The 26,753-nt window shown below is 48.5% G+C and overlaps 1 protein-coding gene, 1 long non-coding RNA gene and 1 other non-coding gene across 6 annotated transcripts in view; 2 read left to right on the top strand and 1 right to left on the bottom strand.

Moving 5' to 3' along the window:
• FBH1 (F-box DNA helicase 1) overlaps positions 1-9,836 on the top strand; it is a 30,653-nt gene extending 20,817 nt beyond the window's left edge. The window contains exons 14-19 of the mRNA XM_077783716.1: positions 919-994; positions 4,117-4,314; positions 5,487-5,612; positions 7,026-7,132; positions 8,021-8,161; positions 9,562-9,836. Coding sequence (XP_077639842.1) covers positions 919-994; positions 4,117-4,314; positions 5,487-5,612; positions 7,026-7,132; positions 8,021-8,161; positions 9,562-9,663 — 750 coding nt within the window. The 3' untranslated portion in view covers positions 9,664-9,836. The remainder of the gene's footprint in view (positions 1-918; positions 995-4,116; positions 4,315-5,486; positions 5,613-7,025; positions 7,133-8,020; positions 8,162-9,561) is intronic.
• A 2,497-nt stretch (positions 9,837-12,333) lies between these two features.
• Positions 12,334-22,496, top strand: LOC116184424 (uncharacterized). Of its 4 annotated transcripts, none has more exons than XR_013340052.1 (7): positions 12,334-12,574; positions 12,849-12,922; positions 14,003-14,155; positions 14,707-14,820; positions 17,776-18,877; positions 19,396-19,615; positions 22,253-22,496. It is a non-coding gene; the product is annotated as an uncharacterized LOC116184424 (long non-coding RNA). The 4 variants fall into 4 exon arrangements; XR_013340053.1 differs by having other exon boundaries at positions 19,434-19,615; XR_013340051.1 differs by having other exon boundaries at positions 19,437-19,615.
• On the bottom strand, positions 13,167-14,099 carry LOC110478883 (uncharacterized). The gene is made up of 3 exons (XR_013340055.1): positions 14,082-14,099; positions 13,423-13,476; positions 13,167-13,224 (listed from the first exon to the last, which is right to left on the bottom strand). It is a non-coding gene; the product is annotated as an uncharacterized LOC110478883 (transcript).
• Positions 22,497-26,753: the final 4,257 nt, after the last annotated feature.

Consider the following 26,753-nt stretch of genomic DNA (forward strand, 5'->3'; position numbering starts at 1 on the left):
CCATGGATTTCAGTGAATATTCCAGGAAAAAGCAGGATTTTTTTTATGGCCAGGGATGTTATTTGGAGCTGTTGCTCTCCAACCTTTGCAGGTCTCATCCCATTTTGAGGCCTCAATCCAATTTTTTTGGGTAATTTGTCCCAATTTTATGAGAGATGGGGCTGGAAAAGACGGATGGACAGCTGGAATAAAGAATTCCAAGGATTTCAAGGAATATTCCAGAAAAAAGCAGGAATTTCCAGGAGAAAGCAGGATTTTTTTTGTTATTTAGAGCTGTTGCTCTCCATGCCTTGCAGGCCTCATCCCATTTTTAGGATAATTTATCCCATTTTTATCAGGGATGGGGCAGGAAAACAACAAAAATGTTGGAAGTTGGAGAGGTTGGGAGCCAGATTTTGGGAATTTGAACAGATTTGGAGCTTGATCCTTGGGAATTTTAAGCTGATATTTCAAATTTTCCACCTAAATTCCAATTCAAGGTTGGGTTGAAGTGCTCAGGACTGAAAATCTTCTGCAGTTTGGAATAAATTGAATTTATAAATACCATAAATTTATTATTTTTATTTGGTGTTATATTATTTTATTTTACTTTATGTTATTTTATTTTCATTTATTTTAGTTTATTTTCGTTTATTTTCATTTATTATAGTTCATTTTCCTTTATTTTAGGTTATTTTCCTTTATGTTATTTTTGGTATTTTGTGTGTTTCATTACTTTATGTTATTTTAAAATATCTTATGCATTCTATAAATAAATTTTATTTTGTAAATAAAATAAATACATAAACATATAAAATTATGTCTAAAATAATAAATTTTATAAAATAAAATAACACCTTCAAATAATACATAAATAAAATTTGTTTTATAAGTCAATGTTATTTATATATTTTATAAATATATTTTTCTTCCTTTTAGGGATTGGAGAGATTTGGCCTGAGCAGAATTTATGACATTTGGAAGCTCAGTTTACCTGCAGATGTCAGGAAAAACTGTGAGTATTCCTTTATTCTTCTTTTTTCCAGGATTTTTTTAGCTTTTGCTGGAAATCAAAACCCTTTTAAAATTATAATATAATATAATATGATATGATATGATATGATATGATATGATATGATATAATATAATATAATATAATATAATATAATATAATAGTAATAATACATTATAGATAGTATATTATATAATTATATATTATAATTTAACAATTAACCCTGGTTAATTTTATATTTCCTAATTCATTTTTTGGTTGAAACTTCATTTTTAATAGTTTTATCACAGGCTGGACTATTTTGGCTGCTTAATTACAGAAATCCCAAAATTTGGGAATTTTTGTCAGGCATCTTTTCCCAACTTTCAACAGCAATTCCTTATTTTCAGTGTAAGTAAACCCAGAATTTGGGATATTTTTCCCAAAATTTTTCAATCTATTTTCAACTCATTTTCAGCATTCCCTGGATTGTTTTGGGTGTTAAGCTCCATTTTTAAAATTTCCTTTATAATGTGGAATAAAATTTAGAATAAAATTAAAATGAAAATCAGGATTTCCTTTAAAATATGGAATAAAATTCAGGATTTCTTTTAAATTCAGGATAAAATTCAGGTTAAAAATTCAGGATTTCCTTTAAAATACGGGATAAAATTCAGGATTTCCCTTCAAAAATAGAATAAAATTCAAGTTAAGATTCAGGATTTCCTTTAAAATATGGAATAAAATTCAGGAAAATATTCGGGATTTCCTTTCAAAAACAGAATAAAGTTCAGGATAAAATTCAGGTTAAAAATTAAGGATTTCCTTTAATACATGGGATAAAACTCAGGATACATTCAAGTTAAAATTCAGGATTTCCTTAAAAATATGTGATAAAATTCAGGAAACAAAACAGGATAAAATTCAAAATTTCCTTTAATATAGGAAATAAAATTCAGTATCAAACTCAGGATAAAAATTCAGGTTAAAAATTAAGGATTTCCTTTAAAATATGTGATAAAATTCAGGAAAGAAATCAGGATAAAATTCAAAATTTCCTTTAATATATGGAATAAAATTCAGTATCAAACTCAGGATAAAAATTCAGGTTAAAAATTAAGGATTTCCTTTAAAATATGTGATAAAATTCAGGAAAGAAATCAGGATAAAATTCAAAATTTCCTTTAATATATGGAATAAAATTCAGTATCAAACTCAGGATAAAAATTCAGGTTAAAAATTAAGGATTTCCTTTAAAATATGTGATAAAATTCAGGAAAGAAATCAGGATAAAATTCAAAATTTCCTTTAATATAGGAAATAAAATTCAGTATCAAACTCAGGATAAAAATTCAGGTTAAAAATTAAGGATTTCCTTTAAAATATGTGATAAAATTCAGGAAAGAAATCAGGATAAAATTCAAAATTTCCTTTAATATATGGAATAAAATTCAGTATCAAACTCAGCATAAAAATCATCCCTTTAAAATCCACCAGCAACAGCTGAATTTCTTTTATTTTTTTTTTTATGGCAACAACAAAAGATTCCCCAATTTTCCACAAATATTTGATTCCATCAATATTATTCCCGCTATTTTTCGTGCGGGCAAAGTTCCTTTGGCAGCTGGAAAAGGAGGGAAATCAATTATTACAATGTCTGATCAAAATGTAATCAATATTAAAATGTTATAAATATGAATATAAATTATGAATATAAATTATAAATATAAATGATAAATATGAAGTATAAAATATACATATAAAATAGATACATAAATAAAAATATTAATATAAAATACAAATATTAAATATAAATGCAAAATAGAAATATAAAATATTTATTATAAATATGAATATGAATATAAAATATATAATATAAAATATAAATATAAATTATAAAATAAATTATAATTATGAATTATATATATAAATATAAATTATAAATACAAATATAAACTATAAATATAAATATAGAATATAAATATAAAATATGAATATGAATATAAAATATAAATAGAAATTATAATTATAAATTTTAGATAAAAATATAAATTATAAATACAAATATAAACTATAAGGTATAAATATAAATATAAAATATAAAGTATAAAATATAAATATAAAATATAAACATAAATATAAAATATAAAATATAAACATGAATATAAAATATATATAAAATATAAATAGAAATTATAATTATAAATTATATATATAAATCTAAATTATAAATTATAAATACAGATATAAACTATAAATTATAAATATAAATATAAAATATTAAATATAAAATATAAAGTATAACATATAAATATAAAATATAAACATAAATATAAAATATAGCTTTGAATATAAAATATAACTATAAATTATAATTATAAATTATAGATATAAATATAAATTATAATTTATAAATACAAATATAAACTATAAATATAAAATATAAAATATAAAATATAACTATAAACTATAATTATAAATTATATATATAAATTATAAATATAAATATAATATAAACTATAAATATAAATATAAATATAAATATTAAATATTAACTATAAATATAAAATATAAACGTAAATATAAAATATAAATATGAATTAAAATATAAATATAAAATATAATTGTAAATTATATATATAAATATAAATTAATATATAAATTTATAAATTATAAATACAAATATGAAATATAAATAGAAATATAGAATATAAACATAAATATAAATATGAATATAAAATATAAATATAAATTATAAATTGTAGATATAAATATAAATTATATATTGTAAATAAATATAAATATAAATAAATATAAATATAAATATAAATATAAATATAAATATAAAATATATAAATATAAATTATAATTATAAATTATAGCTATAAATATAGATTATAAATTACAGATACAAATATAAACTATAAATTATAAATACAAATATAAAATATAAAGATAAAATATAAATATAAATAATAAATTATAGATATAAATTATAAATATAAATATAAATATAAATATAAATAAATATACAATATAAATATACAATATAAATATAAAATATAAATATAAAATACAAATATAAAATATAAATATACAATCTAATCAAAACCTGAAATGTCTGACCTGAATCCACCCCCCGGCAGCAAACCTGGTGATTGAGGATTCCTTCATCCGACAGTGGGAGGGCTCGGAGGGGCTGCTGGGCCTGAGGGAGTTCGCGGCGCGCGTGGACGACCGGGACCTGGAGGTGAAGATCTCCATCGTGGACAAGTACCGGGACAGGATCCCGGCGCTGGTCGCCAGGATCAGAGGCAGCCACGTGGCCCAGGAATCCCTGGCAGGTGAAAATCGGGATCGTTCCCGTCCTGGGGGAAAAGCTGGCCTTGGGTTTTTAGGGAGAACAGAGGTGGAATGGGAAGTGTTGGGGTTGGAGTGGCTCGGCTCTGGAGGGAGCTTGGAGGGTTGGGAATGTTCTCCTGGAGAAGGATCCAGGGAGAGCTCCCAGCACATTCCAGGCCTGGGAGAGTTGAGAATGTTCTCCTGGAGAAGGATCCAGGGGGAGCTTCCAGCACATTCCAGGGCTGGGAGAGTTGGGAATGTTCTCCTGGAGAAGGGAAGGATCCAGGGAGAGCTTCCAGCACATTCCAGGGCCTGGAGGGGCTCCAGGAGAGCTGCAGAGGGACTGGGGACAAGGATGGAGGGACAGGACCCAGGGAATGGCTCCCACTGCCAGAGGGCAGCCAGGGATGGGATTTGGGAATGAGGAATTCCTGGCTGGGCTGGGATTGCCAGAGCAGCTGGGGCTGCCCCTGGATCCCTGCAATGTCCCAGGAAAGGCTGGAGCAGCCTGGGATGGTGGGATTGGAATGGGATGGGATTTGAGGTCCCTTCCCACCCGAACCGTTCCAGGATTCTGGGATCAAGGAGGCCCAGAATCCATCCCGAGGAATTTTTATGGAAGTTGGGGATGGAAGAGGGAAGGGAGACCCTTCCTGGAGTGCCGAGATTCCAAGTGAAACCCCCGGATCCCAAAATTCCTTCCTGGAGCAGAGTCGGGGTGGGGATGGATCCACTCCCAAGCTGGGAGAGCTGGGAATGGAGGGAATTCCCTGGGAAAGGGAGCTTGGGGTGGGATTTTGGGAAGGAATTCCTGGTTGGGCTGGGATTGCCAGAGCAGCTGGGGCTGCCCCTGGATCCCTGGCAGTGATCCCAAAACCAGGCTGGACATTGGGATAGTAGAAAGTGGAGCCCTTCCCATTTAGGATTCCTGTTAGAATTTGGGGAGAGAAAATTCCTCAAATACTCAGCATTCCTGTTTGGGAATGTGGCTGGAGCTCGGGATACCAACCAGGAATTTCCCTTGGTAGAAATTCCCTTCATCCATCTGGATTCCCCACGGAGGAGCTTTGCTCCTGATTTAACTCTGGCAGAAGGGGAATGGATGCAGAATGAAAGGAAACAAAAAATACCATCACTGCTGCCAAGGCTGACCCTTTTTCCTTGATTTTCCCAGATTTTCTCATCGGGACCGTGCACCAAGCCAAGGGCCTGGAATTCGACACCGTTTGCGTCGCGGATGATTTTGTGCAAATCCCTTCAGTCAGTGGAGCTTTCCTGAGGAGAATGAACATTGCTCTTGGTGAGGGAACAGCTCCCTGGAGAGCCCAAAAAGTGGGAAAGGAGAGCGTGGTGAGGGGCTGGAGAGTGAGAATGGAACTGGGAATAGTCTGGAAAACCAGGAAAAGCTGAGGGAGCTGGGAAGGGGCTGAGCTGGAGCCAAGGAGGCTCAGGGGGACCTTGTGGCTCTGCACAAGTCCCTGCCAGGAGGGGACAGCCGGGGGGTCGGGCTGTGCTCCAGGGAACAGGGACAGGAGCAGAGGGAATGGCCTCAGGCTGGATTTTGGGGAAATTCCTCCTGGAAAGGTTTGTCCAGTCCTGGCACAGGGCTGGAGTCCCCATTCCTGGGGGGATTGAAACCCCTGTGGATGTGGCACCTGGGGACAGGGCTGGCCTTGGCAGGGCTGGGAATGGTTGGATTCCATCCTGGAAATCTTTCCCACCCCAGGGATTCCCTGGCTCCAACAATCCCATCCCAGCAGGGACGGGGCTGGAGAATCCATTCCCAGTGGGGTTTGTGTGCAAGGCTCATCCCACCTGTGGCTGTGGGAGCTGAGCCAGGCTCAGGGGTGCCCAGGGCTGATTCCATCTGGGAATTCTATGCTCTGGAGCAGCTCAGCATTCCCTGAGCCCATTTGTGATCCCTCCAGCTGTGCCAGGAGAGGTTTGGATTGGATTTTAGGGAACATTTCCCCATGGAAAAGGTGGTCAGGCATTGGAGCTGCCCAGGGCAGGGGTGGAGTCCCCATTCCTGGGGGGATTTAAACCCCTGTGGATGTGGCACCTGGGGACAGGGCTGGCCTTGGCAGGGCTGGGAATGGTTGGATTCCATCCTGGAAATCTTTCCCACCCCAGGGATTCCCTGGCTCCAACAATCCCATCCCAGCAGGGACGGGGCTGGAGAATCCATTCCCAGTGGGGTTTGTGTGCAAGGCTCATCCCACCCGTGGCTGTGAGAGCTGAGCCAGGCTCAGGGGTGCCCAGGGCTGATTCCAGCTGGGAATTCCATGCTCTGGAGCAGCTCAGCATTCCCTGAGCCCATTTGTGATCCCTCCAGCTGTGCCAGGGGAGGTTTGGATTGGATTTTAGGGAACATTTCCCCATGGAAAGGAGCCTTCAGCCATCCCAAATCCCTCCAGCTTTTGTTTTCCTCCTCCTCCTGCCAGGAGAAGCAGTTTGAATATCCCAGGTCTCTTCCCAGCTTTCCATGGAGACAGAGCCTGAAATCCTCAGCAGGGAGAAAATCAGGAACAGATTCCCACCCCAAGCACATCCAGCAGCACAAAATGCCAAGATTCATCCCAGATGGGATCCTGGAATGGTTTGGGTGGGAAGGAACCTCAGAGCTCATTCTGGGGACGCTGGCTGAAGCATTGGAAGGACCAGAGACAGCTGCTCATCCCTAAATCCATGGATTGTCTCTCCTCCCTCCTAGACAGGACCCCTCAGGATGAGTGGAACCTGCTCTACGTGGCCGTGACCAGAGCCAAGAAGTGCCTGCTGATGTCCAAATCCCTGGAAAACCTCTTATCCCTGGCTGGAGTAAGTGAAACCTTCCCAGGGCAAGGGAATCCTGCTGTGGGGTGATCCAAGGCACCAAAGGATAATCCTAAAGTCCACCCTAATCCTAGGATTCATGCCACAGACTGTTCCTTGTGCTGGCATGCACCAGAATAGCAGGAATCACTTTTATTCCTGCATTTTGCTGCTCCATCAGACATTCCAGTAGGAAGACAAAGGATTGCAGTGGGCTTTTTCCATAGTTCTTGCATTTGGATGTTGCTTTCCACAGATCCTGGGGTTTTATCTACATGGAAGTGTGGAGGTTCCCTTTTCCCTGCCTGCAGGGACTTCCAGCTCTTCCTTTATCTCCTCCCCTTTTCCTTTTCCTTTTCCTTTTCCTTTTCCTTTTCCTTTTCCTTTTCCTTTTCCTTTTCCTTTCCCTTTCCCTTTCCCTTTCCCTTTCCCTTTCCCTTTCCCTTTTCCCTTTCCCTTTTCCCTTCCCTTTTCCCTTTTCCCTTTTCCCTTTTCCCTTTTCCCTTTTCCCTTTTCCCTTCCCTTTCCCTTTCCCTTTCCCTTTCCCTTTCCCTTTTCCCTTTCCCTTTTCCCTTCCCTTTTCCCTTTTCCCTTTTCCCTTTTCCCTTTTCCCTTCCCTTTTCCCTTTTCCCTTTTCCCTTTTCCCTTTTCCCTTTTCCCTTTTCCCTTTTCCCTTCCCTTTTCCCTTCCCTTTCCCTTTCCCTTTCCCTTTCCTTCCTCTCCCACCATTGGCTTCTGGATTTTTTCACCACCAGGAATTTGGGGTTTTGTTCCTTCTTTAAATCCCGTCATGTTCCAAGTCTCTTCCTTAGGGGTTAAAAAAATACAGAACAGCTTTTAGCTTCCCTCAGCTCCCCCTGAGGGATGAAATTCCCTTTTTCCCGTGTTTCCTAGGAGCGTTTCCTCCGGGTGGAGCTGCTGAGTGAGGCTGGGAAGGCCGAGGATGGAGCTCCTGTTGCTTGTTGTATGTCAGGATGTACAAAATCCCTGGAACTCAGCTCCGGGCTGGTGGTGAAGAAGCTCCCATTGACTCACGTACGTCCGTTCCCTGGGATTTGGGATCTGGGAGCCTTCCCGAGCCATTCCAGTCTCTGTTCTGAGCAGGGATCTCAGCTCCCCATCCATTTCCTTGAGCTCACAACCAGGGGTGAATTCCAAGGGTAATTCCAGGTTGTTGCACTTCCCTCAAATCCACTCCAGCTCGAACATCCCCTCTGAGATCTCAGGTGGATCCAGGTCTGGGGTTTTGCTGTGTCAGATCCCGTGTGTGACTCGTGGAGTCCGTGGAATATCCGTGTGGGATTGGCACAGCACCCCTGGCCCCAGGCACAGCCCAGCTTGTGGGGCCAGGTTTGGCTTTGGTCCCAGCTGGATCCTTCTCCAGAGGGAGCTGGGAAGGCCAAGCTCCACAGGGAACACGAGGTGGGTCTGGAGCTCCGTGGCCAGGACAAGGGGCAGGACAGGAGGGAGCAGCCTCGGGCTGTGCCGGGGAGGTTCAGGGTGGTGCTGGGGACAATTCCTCCATGGAAAGGTTCCCAAGCATGGGATGGGCTGCCCGAGGCAGGGCTGGAATTCCCATTCCTGCAGGGATGGCAAAGCCCTGGGGATGTGGCACCTGGGAGGCCTCAGGTTTGGCTTTTCTATTTTCACATTCTGTGCTGCTTTAGTGTGTGGGTCTGAGCTTCACATGATGGGATGGTGAGCTCTGTGCACAGAGCAGGGACACAAAACAATTCCTGCTCCAGCTGGGCACCAAGGACAAATGATCCAAACCTCAGCCCAGGAGCACAAACACCGTGGGCTGGAGAGAGAAAAACAAGCAGGGTGGGACTGATGGGCTGGAGCTGGAATGGGAATGAACTCCAAGGTGCCAATGGAGCAGAACTGATCCCAGGGAGAGCCCCGGGAGCGCTCGTGCATTTTGGGACCATTTTGGTTCATTTGGGTTCATTTTGGGACCATTTTGGTTCATTTGGGTTCATTTTGGGACCATTTTGGTTCATTTTGGGGCCATTTTGGTTCATCTTGGGTGCATTTTGGGGCCATTTTGGTTCATCTTGGGTTCATTTTGGGGCCATTTTGGTTCATCTTGGGTTCATTTTGGGACCATTTTGGGTCATTTGGGTGCAGCCCTGGCTGGGCTCTGGTGCTGCCCAAGGTAGATCCATGGAGGAGATCCTTTAATAAATCCTAATTTATTCTTTAGCTCTGCCCAGCCTCTGCTCTAGGTCAGGTTCTCAAGGCATCAGTTCACCTTGGAGTTGTTGGACTCAATGTCCTTAAAGACCTTTTCCAACCATTCCATGATTCTGTGTGGGATTTCCTTGCTTTGGGCACATCATGGCTCCTTTCCCTGGACCGTGGCAGAGCTGGGAAGCTGAGGTTGTGTTCCTGCAGCTTCCTCTTCCCTGAAATCTCCTCTTTTCCTCCCACAGAGCGACGGCAGCCAGGATCCAGGGGGATTCCTTTGCCAGGCTTGCACCCAGATGTTCTTCGGCTCCCTGACTCCCCTCACCTCCTTCCCAACAATCCAGTAGGAGCCCATCCAGCTCTAACAAAGCCCTCCAGCTTCCCAGAGCTATCCTGGATGTGGCACAAATCCTCTTGGCACATCCCAGCTCCAAAATTGGGTGGATGTTGGAACAGGATTTCAGCCCAGCTCCAAAATCAGATGAATGCTGGAGCAGGATTTCAGCCCAGATCCAAATTCCAGGCAGATGTTGGAGCAGGATGTTCCCAGCTCCAAATTCCAGGTGAATGTTGGAACAGGATTTCAGCCCAGCTCCAAATTCCAGGTGAATGTTGGAACAGGATGTTCCCAGCTCCAAATTCCAGGTGAATGTTGGAACAGGATGTTCCCAGCTCCAAATTCCAGGTGAATGTTGGAACAGGATTTCAGCCCAGCTCCAAATTCCAGGCAGATGTTGGAGCAGGATTTCAGCCCAGCTCCAAATTCCAGGATGTTCCCAGCTCCAGAGGAACTTCCAGGCTCCCTGGTGATGATGTGATGCCTTTCCTCTAGCTCTGCCTCATCTTCCAGGAGCTGGGAGTGGGATATCCAGAGGAATCTGCACTTTAGGAATGGATCAGACAGAACAGGGTTAATTTTGGAACATTCCCTCTCTTCCCCCTGTCACCAGGGGGGATATTCCTGAATATTTCATCATTCCTGGAAATCCCTCTGATCCAGTGGAAAAAGGAAACACAACGCTGGAAAGTATCCAAAGAAAATTTATTTCTTGTAAATGAACTGTTCCTGTCCAGCCGTGGGAGGAAATCATGACTCTCTCCCAGTGAATTGATTTTCTATCCTTGCAGCTGAGGGGTTTCCTTGGATTCTTCCCCTTCTCCCTGCAGCCAACCAGGAAGGAAGAAATAAGGTAGCGGCAGAAAAATTCCTTTGGATTGGTTCCAGCCAAACTCAGGGACAAACTGGAGAGGGATTTCCAATCCTGAAATTAAATGCATAGCCAAAGAAAGCCTTAACACTTCCTTTATGTCTCTTCCCTGCCCTTAAATACCCTTCATTTCCCAGGAATGCCCAGGTGGATCACGCTCTCAGTGCGCTGTGCCACAATTCCAGGGGCTGTGCCATGGGAAATCAAAACTGAAAGTGGTTTTAGGAATCTGCCCTTGGACACGGGCTGGAGCTGTGGGCTGTGCCTGCTGCAGGAATCTCAGACATCCTGGTTTTTTCCATTCATGGAGCTGCTTCCCTCCCTCTCCTTTCAATACCAAAGGCGATCCGGGAATGCGTTCCCATGGTGGGCAGGAATTCCCTCAAGCCCTTGGATCTGGATGGAAGCACAAAGCCTGGAGTGGGCATTGGGTCAGGCACCTCCAGTGCTCCCATCCAGCCTCTCCTGCTTCCCGAGCATCCCAAATTCCTTGGGAGCAGGGATGTGCCCAGTGCTGTGCCTGTCACGCATCCCGAGATCAGAGGCACAAACACGGCAAGAACAGCAAGGAAAAACCGTGGAATTTCAGCTGTTGGATCCCTCCTGCTTCCCAAGCTTTTTGAGGATGGGAATGAACCCTTCACTTGCGTGGTGTCCGATGAGAATGTCCTTGGTGCTGTGGGGATGGATTCATCCCAATCCAGTCCTTCCCAGCTGAGACATCCAGTTAAAGAATCCACTGCTCTGTTATTTTCTATATAAAATATATTTATTTATACATAAAAATAAATAGCTACCTTTTCCAGAGTGTAAGCAAACAAGTGGATAAAACCTGGATAAGGAAACTCAAGTGGCTAAAAACTGCTGATGGATAAAGGAAAAACACACAAAGGAAAATATTCCCTGAATTGTGTTATTTGGTCCTTGGTGAGACTGCTCCAGCTTGGATTCCCCGTGAGCCGCTGGGGATCGGGATCCAGAGCCGGGATCGGTGCTGGAAGTGCTTCCAAAGGATCCCTGAGCTGTGTGTGGGGTGGGATGCTCCCAACACCTTTGGCTCTGGCCCAGTGGCTGGAAGAGAGCAGGAAAGGGATGAGGATGTGGGAAATTGGGTCCCTCTCCGTCCATTTTCTGGGATTTGGGACAAAGCTGGGAAAGGGATGAGGATGTGGGGAAATTGGGTCCCTCTCTGTCCATTTTCTGGGATTTGGGACAAAGCTGGAAAAGGGATGAGGATGTGGGGAAATTGGGTCCCTCTCCGTCCATTTTCTCGGATTTGAGACAAAGCTGGGAAAGGGATGAGGATGTGGGGAAATTGGGTCCCTCTCCATCCATTTTCTGGGATTTGGGACAAAGCTGGGAAAGGGATGAGGATGTGGGGAAATGCTTGGCTGGGTCCCTCTCCGTCCATTTTCTGGGAACAAAGCTGGGAAAGGGATGGGACAAGTATCCAGCTAAACCAACTCTATCCATGGAATATCCAGGGAATGGGAATTCCCTGGGGCAGGGCAGCTCAGCTTCATCCCAAACCCCATCCCAACATCCCAACCCTCTCCCTACCCACCGCCAGCATCCCCAGGACCAATTCCATCAAATCCCAGCTCCCAGTGCAAGACACCCACCCACCTTTGGGATCATCCATGGGGGTCCTCCATGTTCAGGCTGGGAAGAGCAGCCATGCATCCCTGGCTGCTCCTTGGGGAAGCATCCAGAATTCCATCCTCCGGCATCCCTCGGGATGGTGGGTGCGCCCAGTGTCCCCAGGGTGGGCGCTCAGCCCGTGGGGACAATGGCAGGAGGTGCCACCTCCTCATTCCCAGAAGGATGAGGCTCCATGGGAATGTCCCTCTCTGTCTCCATGTAGCCCTGCCTGGTGCGCCTGTGCAGGGAAGAGGAGCACCAGTGGCATTCCGAGGCTTTTCTTTGGAAAGCACAGAAGCTTTGGAAAACATTCCTGGGGTTTGGCACTTACTTCCTCCTCCTCCAGCAGCAGACAGCCACGATTCCAATGGCCAGCAGCGCCAGGAGTCCTGAGGGATGGACACTCAGGGTGAGGAGCATCCACCAAATATCCACCAAAATATCTCCATAAGGAGCCAAAACCACTCTGGGCACCATCACGAGGTGCCCATCCCACCCCCGGAGGAAGGGAATTGGGAATTATTCTTTCCAGGAGGAAATTTGGGTGCTAAATCCTTCCCCCACTCAGTGGCATTCCCATTGGCCATGGAATAAAGCTCCCACAGCCCCCAGAAGGGATTTGAAACTTAAAACAATTAAAATAAGCCCCTTATTCCCAAATAAGTTTTTTTTTTTTTCCCCAGCTTACCAACAGAAGAGGCCACGGACTGGATGGAAACTGGAAAAGAGGAAAGAAAAGAAATTTTGAGCCGGAGAGGTAGGAAAGGGATGGATGCTGGGAGGAACCTCACTGAAAGGGAGGTTGGAGAGAAGGAAGAATTCCATTGGGAAAGCAGAAGAGCCTTTGTGGGTGGTTTGTATTCCCTTGGGAATCAGCCCAACCTGGGGCATAATCCGTGGGCGGGATGGGCAGCGGGGTTGTCCCCTCTCCCAGCGTGGGTGTGTCCGGTGTTGGAATCATCTCCGTTGGCCTGGATCCGTCCGGTGACGGCCCATCAGGTGCTGACTGACTGGAAGCTGGAGAGGGGCTGGAATTCGGGCTGGCACCGGTGGCACCTGCTGGGAAAAGAGTGGGAAAGGTCGAAATTCCCAAAATCGAGAGGCGGCGCCGTTATTTCCGTGCCCTCCTCCAACAGCTATGGAAGGCTGGGATGTCACCCCATGGGGTGAATCTGATCCCAGCATGGGAATGTTTTGTGGTTTCCACACCCTGGGAGCTGTGGCAGCTCCAAAGCCAACCCCAATCCTGTTCCTCACCTCTCGGGGTTGTGCTCTCCGGACCGGGAGTTTCCCAGGAAAGAGCCGGATCTCCTTTGGGAAAACACAACAGGGAGACGCCATCAGCTGGGAAATGAACTCTCTTAAGTGGTTTGGAAAATTAGAGAGTCAAAATTATTTTATCCAGCGTTGAGGTCTGGGGGAAATTCCACAAGTTCCAAAAAATGGATGTTCGTTGTCAAATTCTAACAATTTTTGCATTTTAGCAAAAAAAACGAATTACGTTGTCTGGCTTCAAGTTATTAATTACCATTCTGTCTTCTATTGATTAATAACTTGTCTCTTTTTAATTATCCTCCTCAATCCATATTTTCAGCCTTATTAATTATGTTTTCCCAGACTGGGCACCTCTGGTTTATGCAAAATCTCAGTGGTTTATAAATTCCACATTCCTGGCGTTCCATCCTCAACAATAAATTCCTCCCCTGGGTCAGGGAACACTGAAGGATACGAGGCCCTAAACTTTTGTTTTCCAACCCACGGACAACTCACGATCCATTAGGAATTCCACGGGTTAAACTCCCCCACGTAATTCTCCCGTTTCCGATTCTTTTGGAAGGAACCGAACGCGGCTGGCGCTCGCGTTTCTTCCCACCCTCCGGTTCCGGAGGCGTCGCGGATTCCCGCTGAGCACTCACGGATGCACTGGAGCGTGGGGTCGGTCCAGCGGGGCTCGGAGCCGTTCCAGAGGATGCACTGGATGAGGCTGGAGGTCCCGGCTTTCCGTTTGTATCCGGGGTTGCAGGAGTAGCGCAGGCGGGAATTGAGCTCCGCGCGTTCCCCAGCCTCGATGCGAGCGTTGGCCACGGCCTTGGGGCGGCTGCAGTGCGCTGGAATGGAGTTTGGGAAAAAAAAAACAAAAAAACATGGAATCACAACAGGGAGATCAGACAACCTCTGACTGTGCTGGGGAATTCCCCACTCCTCATCCCAAGCTGGGTTGAACGGGGCTTGGAGCAGCCTGGGGTAGTGGAAGGTGTCTCTGTCCCTAAATTCCATTCCAACCCAAACCTTTCCATGATTCCCTAAAATCCTGCTTAGGGCTGGACATAGGGATTCAGCCATCCTGCAGAAATAAAGGGACGCTGAGCCTGGCACAGGGAATGGAGAAAGGGAAAACATTCCCATCATTTTTGGGATCATTTGTAGCAGCTCCTCCAGAAGCTGGAGAAAGGGAAAACTCCACTTCTGGCATGTTTGTGGTCACTTGTAGCAGCTCCTCCAGCCAGCAAGCAGTTTTCATGGAATTCCATCCCCTTGCAGTGAGTGTCCCAGGCCAGATGTCCCAGCTGCCTCCAGCTGCTGAATTCCAGCTGCAGTCACTGCCCCCGTCCTTCTCCACCCATTTAAGCTGGACATGAAAAATTCCAGCTGCTGGCAAGTTCTCCAGCCACTTCCCAGGGGTTTTTCCCCTCTGGAAGGTGGCAGTTGAAATCCAAGTATCCCAGACGGGGACAACGATGGATTTGGAGTTGTGGCTTTGCTTTCCCCCAAACGAGTTCCCGTTTCCCCTTTGGCCTCGGGAAGAGTTCGGTTCCATAGCAGGGTGATGGAATTTCCCATCTTTTCTGGTGCAAAGGGCAAAATCTCCTGGCTGCTCCAAAACTCTGCCAGCACCCGGATCCCTGGGGTGGTGTGGGAATGGCTTATCCGTGATCCTGGCTGCTGGAAGCTCCCGTATCCCAGTGGGAGCCAGCCCGGAGAGATGGAGAGGTGTACAATGGGAATAACACAAAATGCAGCTGGGATGGAGCCACAGATGGCCAGGATGGGATGGATGAGCAGGAGGGAATTACAGATATCTGGGATGGGATGGATGAGCAGGAGGGAGTGATGGATATCTGGGATGGGATGGATGAGCAGGAGGGAATTACGGATATCTGGGATGGGATGGATGAGCAGGAGGGAGTGATGGATATCTGGGATGGGATGGATGAGCAGGAGGGAATTACGGATATCTGGGATGGGATGGATGAGCAGGAGGGAGTGATGGACATCTGGGATGGGATGGATGAGCAGGAGGGAGTGATGGATATCTGGGATGGGATGGATGAGCAGGAGGGAGTGATGGATATCTGGGATGGGATGGATGAGCAGGAGGGAGTGATGGATATCTGGGATGGATGAGCAGGAGGGAGTGATGGATATCTGGGATGGGATGGATGAGCAGGAGGGAGTGATGGATATCTGGGATGGGATGGATATCTGGGATGGATGAACAGGAGGGAGTGATGGATATCTGGAATGGGATGGATGAGCAGGAGGGAGTGATGGATATCTGGGATGGGATGGATGAGCAGGAGGGAGTGATGGATATCTGGGATGGGATGGATATCTGGGATGGATGAACAGGAGGGAGTGATGGATATCTGGAATGGGATGGATGAGCAGGAGGGAGTGATGGATATCTGGGATGGATGAACAGGAGGGAGTGATGGATATCTGGGATGGGATGGATATCTGGGATGGGATGGATGAGCAGGAGGGAATTACGGATATCTGGGATGGGATGGATGAGCAGGAGGGAGTGATGGATATCTGGGATGGGATGGATATCTGGGATGGGATGGATGAGCAGGAGGGAGTGATGGATATCTGGGATGGGATGGATGAGCAGGAGGGAGTGATGGATATCTGGGATGGGATGGATATCTGGGATGGATGAACAGGAGGGAGTGATGGATATCTGGAATGGGATGGATGAGCAGGAGGGAGTGATGGATATTTGGGATGGGATGGATGAGCAGAAGGGAGTGATGGATATCTGGGATGGGATGGATGAGCAGGAGGGAATGATGGATATCTGGGATGGGATGAGATGGATGAGCAGAAGGGAGTGATGGATATCTGGGATGGATGAACAGGAGGGAGTGATGGATATCTGGGATGGGATGGATATCTGGGATGGGATGGATGAGCAGGAGGGAGTGATGGACATCTGGGATGGGATGGATGAGCAGGAGGGAGTGATGGATATCTGGGATGGGATGCACAGGAGGGAGTGATGGATATCTGGGATGGGATGGATATCTGGGATGGGATGGATGAGCAGAAGGGAGTGATGGATATCTGGGATGGATGAACAGGAGGGAGTGATGGATATCTGGGATGGGATGGATATCTGGGATGGGATGGATGAGCAGAAGGGAGTGATGGATATCTGGGATGGATGAACAGGAGGGAGTGATGGATAACTGGGATGGGATGCACAGATGGGATGGATGCATGCAGGGTTGGAATGTGAAGTATGGCTAGGATGGATCAATGGGAAGTACAGGAATAGGATGGAATGATGATAACTGGGATGGGAAGCAGGAATAGGACGGAGCAATGGGTATGTGGGATGGGAAAGCAGGAATAGGATGGAATGATGGATATCTGGGATGGGAAGCATGGATAGGATGGAATGAGGCATGGCCAGGCTGGATGGATGAATTGATGCCTGCCGTGGATGGAACAATGTCCAGCTGGGATGGAGCAGTGTCCAGCCAGGAGGAACACACAGCTGGGCTGGGATCATTAGGGAATGGAGATGGAAGAACAGTGGGAATGGGAATGGGAATGGGAATGGGAATGGGAATGGGAATGGGAATGGGAATGGGAATGGGAATGGGAATGGGAATGGGAATGGCATGGCAGTGAGGACAGAAGCATACAGGGATGGGAACGTGCCGGTGACAAGGACAGTGGGCACCAGGGACAGGAGTGTGATGGCAGCAGGGATGGGAATGGAAATAGTGGGAATGGGAGCACAGTGGGGAATTGGAAACCGTGGGGATGGGAACAGGATGGGAGTAGGATGGATGGGAAGGGGACTGGCACAGCAGCAGTGGGGACAGGAACACAGCGTGCTCCCACAGCACCCAAAACATCCAGAGGTAAAAATCTCCAGCCTCAAAAACCTCCTGCCCCAATTTGTGGTGTTATCCCCAGAACTTCCCAGAGGGAATCTGTTCCATTTCAGTGCCAGGGTGGATCCAGATGTGATCCTGGCCAGTGTGGCTGGAGGACATGAGTGACGTGAGGACACGCGTGTGCTGAGCACAGCGGCTGTTGGTCTTCTTTCACCATGTGGGTGAACATTCCTGGAATCGGCAGCTCTTGGAACCAGGATTCAAGGAAATCCCCCCTGCCTGGGGGATGTTGGAGTGTCACAACTCACCACTAATCAGAATGGTGCCAATTCCCAAATCCCAGTGCCTCCGAAAGGAGCGCAGCAAGAAGTCCAGCTGGAAACACCAAAAATACCCAGGAAAAACAGGGATCTGCCAGCTCTGTTTATGTCTCCCAGCTTTTAAACCAGCTCTCCTTATCTTTTTTTTTTTTTTCCAGTTGCTTGGAATCTTCTCTTCCAAAAAATGCCCAAGTTGTTCCAACAAGATCCCAGCAGCGCCACACTCCAGGATCACCATCCATGGATGAGACCAAGCCCATCCCAAGAGGGAAAAGGGGAGGAATCAGCTGGAGATGCAGGATTTAGGCTTTAATTCCTCAGAAGTGAGTTGGAATTTCCCATGGATGGATCATCCCAGGTGCTCAAAGACTCATCCCAAAGGAGCTGCGGTGCCGGGAGCCGACCGTGCCAGGAAAACACCTCCAGCTGCCTGATTTCCATCTGGATCCTGCTGGGATAAAGTATCCAGCTTGAAACGTGCCCGATATCCATGGATTTTGCATTTCCATGGATTTTTGTACTTCACTTTTCCTGGTCTTTCTCCACCAGCGACCTCCAACGACGGCAGCTGGGGAGGATGAGCTCATCCCGACACGTTGGGAAGCAGAACAACAGCCAGGATGTCATCCCATGTCCAAGTACAGCTTCCCAAGGGTGAACAACCACAGCTGGGAAAATCCACACCCGGAAAAACTTGTCTGTTCTCCTTAAAAAAAATTATCAGGAAAAGGCCCAGAGATGTGGGAGTTTTTCTGCTCAAAATTTAAAAGCCATGAGCCAAAAAAAAAGAGGAGAAAAGAGGAATTTCACAAGAAAAATCGATGAGAGATGCCAAAATCACGTACATAAATAAAACTTTCACATTTTAACTCAAAAGTATTTCCAGTTGAGCAGGAGAGGACAGGATGCCCAGTGGGAACATGGTGGGATACAGCAGCACATCCCAAATTACCCATCACATGAACTAAAAGAAATAAATATTATTCATTTTCTCTAACACCCCCTAAACCCACAGGTTTTGCCCCAAACAAGGATCTGGTGGCAGCACTGCTGCCTGGAATGTTGTCTGGATGTCTGGGCTCAGTGGTCAGTGAGGAATTTTGAGGTGTTTTAGGGGCTCTTCTGACTTTTATTACCCAAGACTTTTTACGTTCCTGGCCATTCCCGTCATTCCGTTATAAACAGGGATAAATTCATTTCCCAGGACTTCAGGAGCACACGGGAGCTTGGAGAAGAGTGAGCACTGAAGCCGTGCCAAAGGTTTGAATTTCCTTCCATCCTTACTTCACAGAACCCTTGGCAGCTGCCACATTATCAGCAAATTAAATATTGCCTAATTGTCTTGCTGCTTCCAGCAGCTCCCGGGGAGGATGAGCCAAGGCTGGAGCTGTGATGAGATTTTTCCCAAAGCTCCAAGAGCAACAGAGCTGGGAAGAGTCTGGAAAACCAGGAAAAGCTGAGGGGGCTGGGAAGGGGCTGAGCCTGGAGCCAAGGAGGCTCAGGGGGACCTTGTGACTCTGCACAAGTCCCTGCCAGGAGGGGACAGCCGGGGGGTCGGGCTGTGCTCCAGGGAACAGGGACAGGAGGAGAGGGAACAGCCTCAGGGGGGATTTTAGGGAAAATTCCTTCCTGGAAAGGTTTGTCCAGTGCTGGCACAGGGGTGGAGTCCCCATCCCTGGAGGGATTTCAAAGCCCTGTGGATGTGGCACTTGGGGACACAGTCAGTGGTGGCCTTGGCAGTGCTCTGTCAATTCAGTGACTTTGAGGGTGTCTTTCAGCCGTCGTGATCCAGTGATTCCAGGATTTTGGATTTTAGCAGCAGCAAGACAATGATGTGACCTTCCAGGCTCAGCAGCCACGGACAACTCCCGGTGCCATGGAAAACAGAGCACACCCAGGCCGAAATCCCACAGTGAGGCAGCTGCCATGGGATCCTAAAAATCAGCCCCAGCCTCCCTGGACACCGTGAGGAGGTGCTGGGGGAGTGCCAGGAGCGAGGTGAGCACCCAGGGAACACGGGGCTGCAGCCTGGGCACCCCAGGGAGCAGCGTGGGCACCCCAGGGAGCAGCGTGGGCACCCCAGGGAGCAGCAAGGACACCTTGAGTGGGAGCTTGAGTACCCCAGGGATTACATGGGCACCCTAGGGAGCAGCCTGGGCACCCCAGGGAGCAGCCTGGGCACCCCAGGGAGCAGCCTGGGCACCCCAGGGATTGCATGGGCACCCCAGGGAGCAGCAAGGACACCTTGAGTGGGAGCTTGAGTACCCCAGGGAGCTGCCTGGGAATCCTGGGATGCAGAATAGACATCCCAGGGATTGCATGGGCACCCCAGGGAGCAGCCTGGGCACCCCAGGGAGCAGCCTGGGCACCCCAGGAATTGCATGGGCACCCCAGGGAGCAGCCTGGGCACCCCAGGGAGCAGCCTGGGCACCCCAGGGATTGCATGGGCACCCTAGGGAGCAGCCTGGGCACCCCAGGGATTGCATGGGCACCCTAGGGAGCAGCCAGGGCACCCCAGGGAGCAGCCTGGGCACCCCAGGGATTGCATGGGCACCCTAGGGAGCAGCCTGGGCACCCTAGGGAGCAGCCTGGGCACCCCAGGGAGCAGCCTGGGCACCCCAGGGATTGCATGGGCACCCTAGGGAGCAGCCTGGGCACCCCAGGGAGCAGCCTGGGCACCCCAGGAATTGCATGGGCACCCTAGGGAGCAGCGTGGGCACCCCAGGGAGCAGCCTGGGCACCCCAGGGATGGCACGGGCACCCAAGTGGGGGCTCATAGCGTGAGTCCTCCAGGCAGCAGCGGGAAGCAGAGCGGGCATCCCCGGGAGCGGCGCGGGCACTCCGGGATTAGCGCAGGCATCGCGGCAAGCGGAGCAGAGGAAGCACCTTCGGGGTGGCACGGGCACCCCGGGGAGAGCGTGGGCACCTCAGCAGGAGCTGGGAAAGGCCTGGGAGCGGCACGATTCCCTCGGGAAGCCGAGCAGGCTCACCCGGGAGCGGAGCGGGCATCCCGGGGGTACCGCGGGCATCCCGGGGGTACCGCGGGCATCGCGGGGAGCGGAGCGAGCGCCTTGGGCACGGAGTGCGCAGCCCGGGGAGGTGTGGGCACCCCGGGGAGGGTGCGGGTACCACGGTGAGGGTGCGGGTACCCCAGTGAGGTGCGGGCACCCCGGGGAGGTGCGGGCACCCCGGGGAGGGTGCGGGTTCCCCGAGGAGGGTGCGGGCACCCCGGGGAGGTGAGGGCACCCCGGTGAGGGTGCGGGTTCCCCGGGGAGGGTGCGGGCACCCCGGGGAGGGTGCGGGTACCCCGGGGAGGGTGCGGGTACCCCGGGGAGGGTGCGGGTACCCCGGTGAGGGTGCGGGCACCTCGGGGAGGGTGCGGGCACCCCGGGGAGGTGCGGGCACCCCGGCGAGGGTGCGGGTTCCCCGAGGAGGGTGCGGGCACCTCGGGGAGGGTGTGGGTACCCCGGGGAGGGTGCGGGCACCCCGGGGAGGTGCGGGCACCCCGGGGAGGTGTGGGTACCCCGGGGAGGGTGCGGGCACCCCGGGGAGGGTGCGGGTTCCCCGGTGACGGTGCGGGCACCCCGGGGAGGGTCCGGACACCCCGGGGAGGGTCCGGACACCCCGGGGAGGGTCCGGACACCCCGGGAAGGGTCCGGACACCCCGGGGAGTGTCCGGACACCCCGGGCTGGGCTCGGCCAAGCCGGCCGGGAGCCCGGGGCAGCCCCGCCGCCCTTACCGGTGTCGGCGGCGGCGCGGAGCAGCAGGAGAGCGGCGGTCCCGCAGAGCAGCTGCAGCAGCGGCGGTGCCATGGCACCGGCCCGGGCCAGCTCCGCCGGGAGCTCCGCGGCTCTTCCCTCGCTTCCCCGCCGCCGACGCCGTCCCGGTGGTGGCCCGAACGGTTTCGCTTTCGCTTTGGAGCCGGAGCCACCGGCTGGGACGCACCGCCCTGCCGGGAATGGCAGGGAGGGGATGCGGTGGCCGGGAGGGGCGAGCGGGGGTGGCAGTGCCCGGAGGGGGGATTCGGTACCCGGGGGGAATTTGGGTGCCCGGAAAGGGATGGAATACAGGGATGCAGTCAGCATCCAGCGCGTGGGAGATGCCCCCCGGAGGAAGAGGATGAAATATTTGGGTTCGGGGAGTGCAGTATGGGATGGGGAAAGGAGAATGGGATACCCGCGGAGAAAGCGGTGCCTGGGGGGGTGCGGAGATTTGGGGTTCTCGTGGGATGCGGCACTTTGGGAAGGGATGCGATCCCGGCAGGAGATGAGGCTGCGCTGCCTGCCCGGGCAAATTCGAGGGAATCGCGGTGTCCTGGGGGGGATGCAGCTCCTCCCTCCTGTGCCCGCCCGTGGGTCTGGCGGGGTTCCATGAATTCCAGTGCTGAAATCTGGAAAATTCAAAATTTCAAAAATTGAAAACGAGCCTTTGCTCCAGCCCTGGGAGTTCTGCAGAGCTCCTGCGGTCAGTCCCCATCCCACGGCATTTGTAAAACTCGGATCCCACAGATTCTCCTCGCAACAAATCCTCCCCAGCTCTGGCCTTTGTTTATTCTCACATGGGTTTTTTATTTTTCTGTTTTGTCAATGTCTGGGAAAAGCAAAACAAAGGGTAACTTCTATACCATTTCACAGGGGAATAAAATCTCCCTCTGCCATTCAATGAAAGAGAATTAACCTCAATTAACCTCCCTGAAGCAGAAGAGAGGCAGCACCCGTGACCTGAGGCCCTGGAGAAGCTTCCAAACTGGAATGGCAGCACTGGGATTGTGGGGGTGGAGTTGGGATAGAAGTGTGTGATACCACAGGGTGGGAAACTCAGAATTTCAGGGTTTAGAATACAGGAATAAATATAAAACAAAATGGAGATTTTAGGGCAGAGGCTGGTCCTTCTTCACCTTCTTCTCCATGGGTTTGGGTGGCTTTGTGTAATTGGATTAAAAAAGTCCCCATTGCAGGCCACAGATAGTTAAGTCATTAAATTAAAAGTAGAAATAATTTAAGTATCATTTCTTAATTCAACAGTTCATCCTTAAAAAAACCTTCTAAAGAAAGAGCTACAACTCAATTTTTTAGTTTATTAGCATGAAATACTATAAAACTCAAGAAATACCATCTCACACATTTAACCCTTACCAAAAAAAAATTGAATATTAAGATGCTGAAGAAAGAAGAAACCAAGAATCCACATAGTTGAATTCTAGCTGGGGACTATCCACAGTGCTTGTGGCTGTACTCTGGATGGGCTGGGTGAGAGTTATAAAAATCAGTTTATACCACAGGGTGAGAGTGATAAAAAACAATCAGCAGGGCAGGGTTCGCAGCAGTTTGTGCAAGAGCTGAGCGTGATCATCTCACCTTGTGGTAAAGAAAACTCGGTCTGGGAAGACTTTGCCTTTCTCCTCAAGAATTCCTTCAAAAGGTGTAAAAAATCCAACGGTGTCTGAAATTTCCAGGTGAGGGTTTTGGTGCTGCTGCTGCTGCAAATGAGCTCTGCAGCTGCTAATGTGGCAGGAGATATGGAAAACTGGGTGAGAGTTTCCACTGGTCAGATTGGAAGGTTGTGATCCCACATTTTTACATCTTTCCGTGAAAATCCTCGAGCTTTTCCATGAAAAATCAGAGCTAGGGAATGAGTGGCTGTTGAGGGATGCACTCGGTGCTGGTCAGGCTCTGGGGGGTGACAAGGGGACCTGAGCTGGCACTGACAGGGACACTCGGAGCCGTGGCAGGAGCTGAGGAATCCAGAATTTTCCATTGCCTCCTGAGAGGCACCAGCTCGAGCTGTTGGTTTATTATTTAATTCTTGTGCTGAGATGAAATTATTTTCAGGGTTGAGACCCTCCCTGAGGTGCTGCCATGGGAAGCCTGCAGTGAGTGGTCTGACCCCGTGGGAAGGAATTCCCAGCTCAGGAATTGTGAGTTCTGGAGCAGCTCCAGGGTGCTCACACAGGGAATTTTCCCTGGCAGGTTGATTTGCAGGATCATCCCACCGAGCCTTGCCAGGTCCCTGTCTCAGGGGTGCACTCCCATCCTTCCCATCCAGGACAAGGATGTGATCCTAAAGCATCCCACCCTTGGGTGCAGGGAGAGCACCAAGGGCTGGCCACAGCGTCTGGATTTCCAGAGGAATTCACCACGCCACATCCAAGCTCACGCTTTAGGGGTTGTCTCTTTTCAAGTGCTTTGAAGGTCTGAGGAGCAATTTTTGGGTTATCACCGCTGTCTCGTCGCTGCCACCGTCAGTGGTATTGGCAAAACCAGGTTTTAATGTCAATTTTGTAGAATGATGGAAAAGTTTGGGTGGGAAGGGATCTTAAAATAATCTTTTGCCACCATGGCAGGACACCTCCCACTGTCCCAGGCTGCTCCAGCCCCAGTGTCCAGCCTGGCCTTGGACATTCCAGGGATCCAGGGGCAGCCCCAGCTGCTCTGGCAATCCCAGCCCAGCCAGGAATTCCTAATTTCCTAATTCCCAAGATCCCATCCCTGGCTGCCCTCTGGCAGTGGAAGCAATTCCCTGTGTCCTTGTTCTCCAGGTGCTCACGTGGAGAAGGGAAGGATCCAGGGAGAGCTTCCAGCACATTCCAGAGGCTCCAGGAGAGCTGCAGAGGGACTGGGGACAAGGATGGAGGGACAGGACCCAGGGAATGGCTCCCACTGCCAGAGGGCAGCCAGGGATGGGAGATTGGGAATGAGGAATTCCTGGCTGGGCTGGGATTGCCAGAGCAGCTGGGGCTGCCCCTGGATCCCTGGAATGTCCCAGGAAGGACTGGAGCACCCTGAGATCATGGCAGGTGGCCCTGGAATGAGCTCTGAGGTCCCTTCCCACCCAAACTGGTCCAGGATTCTGGGATTTGGGACACTCAGGATCCATCCCGAGGGATTTTTATGGAAAATGGGGATAGAAAAGAAAGGAAAAGGGAAAGGAGACCCTTCATGGCTTCCTGGGATTCCAAGTGAAGCCCTTGGGTCCATGAATTTCTTGGAGAGGAGATGGATCCAATGTCAGGCTGGGAGAGCTGGGAATGTTCCCCTGGAGAAGGGAAGGATCCAGGGAGAGCTTCCAGCACATTCCAGGCCCTGAAGGGGCTCCAGGAGAGCTGCAGAGGGACTGGGGACAAGGATGGAGGGACAGGATCCAGGGAATGGCTCCCACTGCCAGAGGGCAGCCAGGGATGGGATTTTGGGAATGAGGAATTCCTGGCTGGGCTGGGATTGCCAGAGCAGCTGGGGCTGCCCCTGGATCCCTGGAATGTCCAAGGAAATGTTGGACACTGGGGCTGGAGCCCCTGGGACAGTGGGAGGTGTCCCTGCCATGGATGGGGTGGCACTGGGTGATCCTTAAGATCCTTTCCAAGTCCTTCTATGATTCCATGATTTCCCATAAGTAATCAGGAAGTTTCCACCCAAGCTGGGAATTCCTGGAGGTTTTCTTTTCAAAGCTCTGCTAACAATGGTACTTTTCCACTTGGGATGATTCCAGGCTGTGATATTCCAAAGCCTTCAGGAAATAAGGGATTATCTCTCGTTCCTCGCCTTGCTCAGGCAACTGGGGCGCTTGACAGGGACAATTCTCCAACCTTTTCCATGCACAAGTCCCTGGTGTGGTCAAGGGACACTTCACCATCCAGGTGGGAATTCCTGAGGCCCCCCAGCAGCTCCAAGGAAGGGGAAGCTGGGGGGATGCAGCACCACAAGTGGAAGTGGTTGAGGAATTCCAGGTTTCTCCATGGATGTGGCTCGTGGAAGGGGTTGTGTTGTTGGATGTGATTCTTGAACTGGAGATTTTTGGGTAAAAAAAAGCTGGATTTTAGGTCAGGACTAGAAATTAGTCCAGTGTCCAAAGGGAGACAAACACCCATCCTGGATGGATCCATCTCCTTCTAGGGCAAAAATATTCCTTTGAATTCATTTTCCAGAAAGAGAAACCAAAACCCTGCCTCAAGGAGCAGAATGGGCCAAACTCCAACTTTTGTTTTCCTGTGAGGATTTCAGCAGGATTTAATTTCTTATCAGCTCTCACAGGTTCTTGCACAGAGCGCACAAAACGTGCTCAGGCCGTGAGTTCGTCTTCTCAGAAGTATTTGTGATTCATCCCTGATAATTCCATGTGCTCGGGGAAAACAATCCCAAAAAATAGTTCGTAAAGCTCAGGTTGGCAGCCTGGGATGGTTTCCCATCAGGTTCATTACTTCCATTTTAATTACCTACTATTAATGCAGCAAGAAGCAGTTGCTGGGCCTGGATTCTGTCCCAAAGCAGCGCTGCGCGTTGTGCTTGGAGGCACCTGGAAAAGTCAAAATATTGCCTTGGTGTCGCTGTCGAGGCAGGATGGGAATGAGAAGACTCTGACCAGAAGGCTGTGAGAGTAAAACTCCGATTTATTCAAAATACACTGCTCTTTATACAGAGCTTTGTGAGGACCAACTCCATTGGTTCTGAAATGAAAACAACCCAAAGCATTGGTGCAAAGTGCTTGACGCACAGTGATAGAAATTCACTATAAACAATGTGAAAAACAAGAGAAATAAAGAATTATTTGCATTCTTTCCCAGCACTTTCCCAGGTTTCTGCCTGGCTAGAAACTCTGTTTCTTCCTTTGAATCTGAGTCCCACACCTTGGAAATGAAGAGGGATGGAGAAAGGAAAAAAATCCTATGGTAACATTTTGTGTTATGGGAATTATGAGTTTTTTTGTTTTTTTTTTATGAGAGGAGGAGGACAAGGAGGAGAAGGAGGAGAAGGAGAAAGGAGGAGGAGAAAGGAGGAGGAGAAGGAGAAGGAGAAGGAGAAGGAGAAGGAGAAAAAAGAGAGATGGAGGAATAGGAAAGGAGAAGGAGAGGGAGAAGGAGAGAAGGAGGAGGAGGAGAAGGAGAAGGAGAAAAGAAGGAGAAGGAAAAGGAGGAGGAGAAGAGAAGGAGAAAAAGGAGAGAAGGAGAAAAAGGAGAGAAGGAGGAGGAGGAGGAAATGGAGAAGGAAAAGGAGAGAAGGAGGAGGAGGAGGAAATTGAGAAGGAGAGGGAGAAGGAGAAGGAGAGAAGGAGAAGGAGAAAAAGGAGAAAAGGAGGAGAAGGAGAAGAAGAAGGAGAGGAGAAGGAGAAGGAGAAAAAGGAGAGGAGGAGGAGGAGAAGGGG

Source organism: Lonchura striata, chromosome 5 (assembly GCF_046129695.1).
Source record: "Lonchura striata isolate bLonStr1 chromosome 5, bLonStr1.mat, whole genome shotgun sequence".
NCBI classification, from domain to species: Eukaryota; Metazoa; Chordata; class Aves; order Passeriformes; family Estrildidae; genus Lonchura; species Lonchura striata.